Source organism: Trachurus trachurus, assembly GCF_905171665.1.
Source record: "Trachurus trachurus genome assembly, chromosome: 3".
Classification (NCBI taxonomy): Eukaryota; Metazoa; Chordata; class Actinopteri; order Carangiformes; family Carangidae; genus Trachurus; species Trachurus trachurus.
Window position 1 is genome coordinate 22751484 of NC_139893.1, and position 9677 is coordinate 22761160.

General features: G+C 41.0%; 1 protein-coding gene across 1 annotated transcript; it reads left to right on the top strand.

Annotated features, from left to right (window-relative positions):
* The first annotated feature begins 336 nt into the window (after nucleotides 1-336).
* On the top strand, nucleotides 337-7565 carry glo1 (glyoxalase 1). Its single transcript, XM_083969295.1, has 6 exons — nucleotides 337-518; nucleotides 5735-5817; nucleotides 5919-6059; nucleotides 6174-6241; nucleotides 6826-6915; nucleotides 7104-7565. The coding sequence occupies exons 1-6, from the start codon at nucleotides 450-452 to the stop codon at nucleotides 7193-7195; spliced, it is 543 nt and encodes a 180-aa protein (XP_083825421.1). The 5' UTR covers nucleotides 337-449; the 3' UTR covers nucleotides 7196-7565.
* Nucleotides 7566-9677: the final 2112 nt, after the last annotated feature.

Sequence of the window (9677 nt, forward strand, 5' to 3'; positions counted from 1 at the left end):
AACTCCGGCCTGAGTATTCAAACAGCATGCAAAGGGTGGATGGTGTTGGCAGAATACCTTCCTTTATCACTCACTTCAAGTCGTATGTAGCAGTTTGTCGTACATTAGGCCTACATCTCTCATATGTTTTATTATTGCTAAATGGATGATAAAACTTTCACAAAGTGTAACCCATGATTGAGTGACTGGTATTTGATTTTCACTTAGGTTATTTATATGATATTTGAAGTAATTGCACGGAGAGCAAATGTTGACCTAAATTCACCTGGGCTCCCCTTAATCACTGCAACCCAATGCGTGGTCCTCGTCAGTACGGCTTTTATTTTGAAAGTTAAGGCCGGAAGTTGTGTTAGTTAAAACTCCCTCAGCGGAATCCCACTCCCTGTCTGTCAGTGAGTTCCTCCAGCCGAGCCGGGGTCCAGCTTCAAAACGTCGGTCTGTCGGCAAAAATGAGCGACAAAGGTCTGTCAGACGAGGCGGCGGCTGCAGCGTGTAAAGATGGAGACCCGGTAACGAAAGTAAGTGGATTTTAGTGCTTCTCGGAGTTGAACTTTACTTCTCACGGCCGCTGTCAAACCCCGCCAACCAACCAACCAGGCAGGCCACTGAATTCCAGGCAGGTTAACCAGATAAACGCGGTGCATCCATTATCGGACGATGACACGTTTCCGCATCCAAAAGAAAAAAAGTACATCAGCCCCTCCGTGCGAAGTGACTGGGTTATGTTAAACGAGCTTTTAATTGTTCAGAGCGACATGCTTATCTCGGCTATCAACGGGAGCTGCGGCTGTGAGCTAGCTTAGTTACCCTCAGCCCAACTTTAGCCGCTGCATCCCCCGTGTGGAGAGAAACTCTTCCCAAAGTGGGCGTTCAAGGCCAAGACGTATTTTTATCAAAGCATGTGTACAAGTCTGTGCGTAACGCGAGATCTGCCACGGACTGTGAGGAAAGTTGGCGTTTAGGCGCGGTCAGACCAGGGCAGACTCGCCCTGGATGGTGAAAGGCAGGCGGGACTGCAGATAGCTAGCCTGGGCTGTGTTGTAAGCCTGAAAGGTGCTGGAGCTTAACTTACTGTCCACTTATAACAGCATACACTATGTGTAACATCCTCCCTACGGTGCTGCCTGTTGTCTATCCCCATGCTTTAAACAACAAGGATATATTAAGTTGTAGATGTGCAGTAGTAAAACTTGCAAGGATGCATGCAATTACATAGACTATTTGTGTTTACAGAGGCAGTCAAACCGTCTGCACACTGAATAGGTTCAAAAGTGAATAGCATAGTAGCAGCAGCACTGAATATTTGCTTTGGCAGCCATTCACGTCTGTTCAAGTCCATCTGTAAGACTTTGAGGAATGTGCTCTCACATGTGTGAGGTCTGGAGATTCTGGCAAAACGCAAGGTCAAAGTTCAACTTCCCTAACATTTGAATAGTGAGACAAACCTCTCAGTTCTTTAGCCGTTCTTCTGTACATCGGCTAAGTAAGTTTCCTACAGTCAGCAGTCACAAATGGGTTCCTCTACTGGGCGAGAATGGACACATGGATGTGTGGTGATGAATTTTGACACAAGTTGTTAAAACTGGGACAGTTAAAAGCACAAGGATACATCACACCGCAGAATATGTAATGAATTTCTAAGGGTGGGTCGTTCCTTTTTTTTTTCTCCCACCACAAAAACTTGACACTGTTTGGAGGAAGGACACGGGAAGGGGGAACGGTTGCTAGCTGCAGAGATAACACTCTGCTGCGAAACACACGCACACTTGAAGTTTGGTTGTCATACACTTCAGCCAACAAAGTGTCAGGGTCAGGGTGAAAACCAGGGGACCTGTTACAAACTTCTAGGTGTCCAACATGCAAGTTGAACATTTGCCACACAAGATCATTTCTCATTCTTTCTATTTCTCTGCATCTGTATCTTTTTCCATGGATCAAAACACAAACCATACTGTGGACCCCCAGAGGTGGGAGAAGAACTTCCAAACGTGTGTAGATATAATGTGATAAAGGTGATGCTGTTACATTCTTGTAAGTAGTTAAACCCGTTTACAGCCGACGACATCAAAAAGCTGCCCGCGCAGTTTGGTTACAGTCTATTTTGCCCCGGCCATTCAAACGAGCGAGCAAGCAGGAAAAGCTTTTAACATTAAAGCAGAAGTAAGCAGAATTTTTGTGTTAATATAAGTCTTAAATAGTTATATCTTCCGTCGTCAATCACTTACATAGAGTGTTTGGTCCGAAACACGGGTCTGTCAGTCACTCTGCTCTGCTGTAAGCCGAGGAGAAAACTTTCCTTGTATCCTACAACCTTTATCCAATGAGGAGAGAGAACGGCATGAAGGGCTGTGTGTGCAGCCAAGGGATGCGCGTGAATGTGGTGACGTAGGGACGAGGACCAATAGATCCATGACGAGGGTGGGGAGGGACTGCTAACTCCATCGGCTGACAAGAAGTTAGCCAAAACGACCGGATCGCTTACTTCTGCTTTAAATAATACCGTCAGCAGCATCAAATTGTCGGGTTGTTGTTGCACCTTAAACTCACTGGTTGCGTCTTTGCATAACCTGATGATTCATATCTGTCAATCGCTTTTTTCCCCCCTCGTTTCTTTTTTCCTCAGATTAAAAAGCCTCCAACCCAGGCAGCGTCGGAAATAAGCGGGGGCCACGGGCCATTTGGCCCCAAATTTGACCAAGAATGCCCCCAAAAATCATGATCCTGGGGCCAAAATTGCCCCCAAATTACCTCCGGGGGCATTTCCGGAGCAACGACATGCGCAGCCTGTAGCTGCTAAGCGGCAGCACCAGCAGTAGCAGTGTTGCCGCTGGCTTTCTTTTTCCTTTTTTTTTTTTCACCCGCGGTCGGGTTGAGAATTAATTAACGCTCATGAGTCCGGCTGTGTTGGGTCCGAGACTCAACAAGCCGGTCTGGTTTTACCGTCACTACAGGCAGTACGCCCGTTTATCACCGATAAACACAGTAGAGGAGGGTGAGTGACTGAGCTCAGGCTGTCAGGGGGTCTCTGATGCAGCGAGAGAGAGAGACCTGCCGTGCCGTGTAAAAAAACAACAACAAGTGTCACGACTTCCTGTATCTGGCCCTTCAAAATAAAAGCCCCATAGTCTTTCATATTGATTTTGAGACACGGCTCCAAAGGTTTGTTTGTTTTTTCCTGCGACCAATCGACCAAGGCTAATTTTTGGGGGCAGCCCTAGAAGTGATTTAAATGCCATATCCAATACATACCATTCAATTTTATTTAATGACATTTATGTCAAAGATACAGGAGAGTGATAATACACACATAGAAGCCAATAAAATCTCTTGTTCAATATCTCATGACTGATGAAAAATTTGCTGTGTTGAGTGCAGTAGAATTTTGATGCATTGCAATGCATCGCAATGCATCGGAGAATCGAATCGAATCGTTACCTGCTGAATCGTAATCGAATTGAATCGTGAGGGCAGTGCCAATGCACACCCCTACTATGAGTATTAGTCAGGGTCTTATGCAGAATAATTCAGTTATACAAAGATTAGACTACTGGGGATTTTTGTGGGCCTTCTGGGCGCTGCATGGGCCCCTAGAATTATCATCACCTTTCTCCCCTATACAACGGCCCTGGCTGCTCACCCCAGAACGACTGTTGAGTTCACAACAGCCCCCCCACATCGCCCAGCCCTACCTACCAGTGATATTCTCATATTACTGGTAATATCTAATATCTAATATTGACCAACCATAACTTTATATAACCCATTATTTATAACGTTTATATAGACTATGATAGGTGTTTATATAGCTTAGTTTATGTTTTTGTGTGTGTATGTATGTATGTATATATATATATATATATATATATATATATATATATATATATATATATATATATATATATATATATATATATATATATATATATATATATATATATATGAAATGGCCCCCAAATATTTTGAAAATGCCCCCACTTTTTGGACTGTGGGGGCCAAAATTGCCCCCAAAATATTTTCTTAATTTCGTACCCTGAACCCAGGCGACCTAAGAGTAACTTCAAAACACAGACAGAGCACAAATAAATGTGATATTACTCGCACTTTATTTACAGACGATTGACAGAGGAGATCCTGGATCCAATCAAATAGGTACCCGGTTCTGATCGGCCCTGCCTCCAGTGGCTTCTCAGCCTGGTCAGTGGGTGATCGAGCACCTCACTGGATCGGCGCCGATGTATTATCTGATGTTCAATACGTGACCACAGAGTGATTTGTGTGCTAATACACGAGCCGGACAATGTTCGACCATTTGCTAAAGCCGTCTTCCCACTCACAAATAGTATACGGATCTGAAAGCCAGTTGCCATTTGATAAATTAAGTTTATTGTGGTAGCATTCTCGATCTTTGAAGGATAAAGCCTATAGCGTAGCTTGACAAGCTATTGTTCTCTGCCATACTTCAGTTGCCAGAATGCACGTGCAGCTCGCAATCGCTGTCATTACTTACAAACAGTAAATGGGTCTATACAAATTATATGCCAGCCATCATCATTATCAGTGGCATGGCATGTAAAACTTAGGTTTTTGCGTTGGAAACAAGAGGCAAATGTAACATATCCCTGCAGCCCTGATCTGTTTGGTATGCTAATACTGGCTGCTCCGTGGCCCCAAACAACTGCGGTGATCATATACGCTTGGTTGCACAGAAGTGAGGTTTGGCTGAAGAGCCTTTTCATGAGCAAGTGCAAGAACACACACATTTTTCCTCTGCGGGAAAATTCAGCAAACAGTCAGCTCTGCCAAAGAGTGATCTTCAGCCCTTCAAACACAAATGTTGTGCCTTCTCACACAGCGAAATAATACTCATCTAGACATATCGAACTAAAAGGCTCAACATCTGTATATCACCATAGACTACATCTCCAGTGTTCAGTGTAATTGCGCTCAGTGAACATGTGATAACATCCTGTTTTCCATTGTGATAGGAGAGTCTGTTTTTGCACATAAAGTAGTTATGCACATGCCGTCACAGGTTATTTGCATAAGAGAGAGATCAGTGTTTCTGGGGCATAATGGGAGTTAGATAGATAGATAGTTCTTGTACAATGTGTAGATTTTGACCTATTGGCAGATGGGAAGCTGTGGTTTGTTTCAAAGTTCCCCGTTGTAGCTGTGGCTAACCAGCTGTGGCTCCGTTCTGCAGCTATGCTTACGTACTCACCACCACAGTTTTCATTTAACACACTGTGGTGCAGCTTATTGGCAAGACTAGTTTCTTTTAGTGCCCTTTTAATGTATATACAAGAAAAATATAATGTGCTGTTCTAAACAATAACATGTTGTGATCTTTGTGATTCATGTTCTTTAACTTGAAGTTAGGACTAGGCAGTATGGGAAAAAAATCCTATCACATTTAATTTCATTCATATCAGAAGATAACGATCTCAATTTTTTGTCAAGCTTAGATGTTCCCTGTAACTCATACGTGATATTTTAAGATATCTGAAGGTTGTTTTTGCTTTAAATATTTATTTTCTGTCAAAAGTTGAACATGTACTGAAGTTCAGATAAAACCAGGTTATATTGTATAAAATAAATGAGATAGGTATGATGAAATACATTCTCAAAATCTCTCCTTATAGATTCAAACAGTTTTTAAAAAACAAACAATGTTGGCCCATCCCTACTCTGTGTGAGAGTGTTAATCTCTGCTCTTTTGTTTCTGTTTTGTCAGGATTTTATGATGCAGCAGACTATGCTGCGGGTTAAAGATCCAGTTAAATCCTTGGATTTCTACACCAGAATCCTTGGCATGACGTGAGTATGAGTATGTGTGTGTGTATTGTTGAGTTTCTGGTTCATCGACTCAACTTGGTAACTAAAGTGAGGTTTTCTATCTGGTGTGTAAATTCTTGCAGGCTCCTGCAGAAGTTTGACTTCCCCTCCATGCGTTTCTCTCTCTTCTTCTTGGGCTACGAGGACAAGAAGGAGATTCCTGCAGATGTGAAGGAGAAGACGGCCTGGACCTTTTCCAGAAGGGCTACCATAGAGCTCACACAGTAAGGGTCTATATGCTAGAACTGGATGATGTAAAAATATTCATTTATTTTTCTGTTTCTCTCTTAATTTACTCTCCTACCTCTTGTATCCCTGCTCCTGTCCTTGTCTTTCAGTAACTGGGGCTCTGAGTCTGATGAGAGTCAGTCTTATCACAATGGAAACTCTGATCCACGTGGCTTTGGTAAATTTACTTTTAATGATGTAGAGAGAGTTGGGACAAATAAAATTGAATTTAAAAGTGGCACAGGGTAATTTTCTTCTCAAATGAAATCTTTTTTTGTCACATTATCATGCAAGCACAATGCACAGTCACAGTACATAGACTGAGATACTTTGAGAATGAATTCACAGTACTCATTCACAGTGTGTGTTTTTTTCTTTCAAACGGTCATGCAAAAGTTTGAAAAAAGATGTTTTAATACACTGTGAGACAGTAGCTGTTTTGCATGCTAACTTCAGTGGAAGTGAAGTGATCAAAAGTAGAAGCAAAACAAGGGGGTTGCTTAGAAAGCTCTCAGTGAGTAAAGAAGGACTGAGGTTTGATGCAGGGCAGGCAAATGTTCCTTCTAGACTGGTCAGCAAACATCTATTAATGCCAATGTTGGCTATGCAGCAATATAAGAAATACTCATTTTAGGATAAACTGCACACTGTTAGAATGAATGTGCATGCTTCTATGGTTATGATTATTGGCTCACTAGAGCAAACTCCTGATGAGGAACTGTAGTGTGGGAATTCAGTCTGGGTCTCTCTGACATTTGACAGGACACATTGGAATCGCAGTTCCTGACGTCTATGCAGCCTGTAAATTGTTTGAAGAGCAGGGAGTCACGTTTGTCAAGAAACCGGATGACGGTAAGATGTCGAAACTTTAGTCATTATAACAGTCATGTGTTGTCATTTCACAACAGCACTACAACCAGACTGCACACTTGGATATCCTAAGTTAATAATGTTTGTATAGGTTTATAGCATTAGTATTGGTATAGTAGTATTTTTCATAAAGTGTTTACAATTCTTCCCTTCTCTCATTTTTTTCTCAGGTAAGATGAAAGGCTTGGCGTTCATTCAGGATCCTGATGGCTACTGGATTGAGATCCTGAGTCCAAACAATATGGTGTCTATTACCTCGTAAAAACTCACAACAAGCTAACTGCTGCAGTGCACACAGGCCAGACCTACTGTGGCTTCACTTGGAGAGCAGAACATTTGGGTTTAGCGAAGAATTTAGCAACCTGCGCCAGAGAGCTGAGGGAAAGTGGAGCGGGATGAGTTGCACAATGGCAATCAGTGTGTCCTGGCATGGACCGGACTAATATTGGGAGGTGATGAACAAATAGATTAGATGCCTGAGTAATTGCTACGAATAGCAGCTACTTTGTGTAGCTGTTGGGGTGTGTCTGCCATCATCAGTTTGTATGTGTTTTCGAAAAGTGATGCTGAAATAAAGCGATATTACTGTGTAATAAATGTGAAAGCCACATTTCAAATTAAACGGATCTGTCATTTCTTTCAAAGACAATAGCAAAGGTATATTTGCCGAAGCATTAAAGGTCAAGTAGTGTCACTAGCAGAGTGACTCACTCCTTATTGTGTCATCATAGTGAGAAAGATGTTTTTTTTTCTTTACAGTTATTTTTAAATTTCTGTAAATCTGTAATGAATCATTTCAATTTAAATTACTTTTCAAAAATACAGTGGTGAGCAAATGTTACATGTACACTAAATTGCACGTTCATTTCTGCTGTCAAAACAGTTTGTTCTAAATATGGGAAAGAGGACTGTTTCACCAGTATGTCTCTCCTTACTTTATGTGATCGCCACTTTACAGTATGCCATTATGTATGTTTCCAAATACATTGATTGCCATAAAGATCATCAAAATACAATTCTGATTGGCTGTATATAGGTACTGTAGCTTAGTTGGTCAAAGTATACCTGTCTTATAAACAGGAGATCCTGGGTTCAAATCCGTCATACCTCCTTTGGTTACAAGTCCCATTAAAATCAGTTGAATATGAGGCCCATATTATGTGAAGTCCACTTTATACTGCTTTTGTAGCAGTTATGTGTGTTCCCGTGGCCTTTCTACGACGCCTGGAGGTGAAAAAAGTCTGTCCACTCCTTTAATTGATTGCTTCACTTCTTAAGATCGTTTCTCCAAACGGGCGAATAGTATGGCAAGCGGATTTAACATTTAAAAGCTAAGTTTAACTATTAGGAATTAACATTGTAGATATCAACAATGTCTTTCTGACTAGTTGTAATTACATTTTGAATAGTTGGAGTTTTCATTCAAGATATCTGTAATTCAGTTTTGCCTAGTCAAAAAGAACAATTCAGATATCCGCAACTACATTCTTCCTAGGACAAATGACGTCACTTTTGCCATTCATGTGTATGGGGTTTGTCATTACAGATATCTACAATTCAGTTGCAGATATCTGCCATGTGAATAACGGATATCTGTAACTGAAGTACAACTAGTAGTACTTCCAGTTTGAGATATCTTAAATGTCATTTTGACTAGTCATATTTACAGATATCTATCTACAACATAATTCCACCTAGTCAAAACCTAATTTAAGAGATCTGAAAAGGGACATGTAGATATCTTTAATTGAAGTGAATTAAAGATATCTTGAACTGGAATTATGACTAGTCAGAATCAAATTGTAGATTGTAGATTTTGTAGAATTACAGATATCTGCAACACATATCCAGTCTGGCTTTTAAATGTTAAAATGGTTTGCCATAACACCCTCTCCCTGTGACAGGTGTGGAGTGGACGTGGTTTGCATATACATCTTATTTGCATTTCAAGGTGCAGACACAGAAACGGCTCATTCTCAGCAGAGCTCTTGAGAGCTACTTTTAGATTGCAAAGAGCACATTGATTTGGGGGCAACACACTCCAGATACAATGTGGTTGGACCACTTAGACCTATGTGAAGTTTTGAAAAACAGCATAATATGGGCCCTTTACTCACATTCAAAGTGCAGCTTGACATGTGTTTAATTCTAATTTTATATGTGTTCTTAAGGGCTAATTGTTTACTATCACAAACAGCAGTAAATACAGGAGACAACTACAACAGACTTTCGACCTGCACTGCCATCTCTTTGTATATTTCATAGAGATTTAATGTACATTGTCAGCAGGAGGCACCATGGCTTAGTTGGTCAAAGCGCCTGTCTAGTAAACAGGAGATCCTGGGTTCAAATCCCAGTGGTGCCTCAAGATGAAGTCTGGAAATATTTCTTGATTGTACAAATTCAGACCAACCCAAATATTATTAAGACTGCATACGTTTGCATTGCAAACTCATCATCAGGACTGTGGTGGCCTTTGTGAAAACAAATGCCACTTTCAGCATCTCACGCAAATTTACACATGTCATTCTTTGCTTGTTGCATTTGTAATAAACACACAAAAAATGCAAATCCTTTAGTAAATGTAAAAGTAAAATCAAGTAAATGCATTTTAGTCTGAGAACTGTGAACATCCTGCTCTCACTCTGTTTTGCATCACTGGAGACATTTGACTTGAGAATAAACATGTTTCAAGACTTAGCATGTCAGTCTTGTTGACATCCAGGTGAAAGATTCAGAGTGTT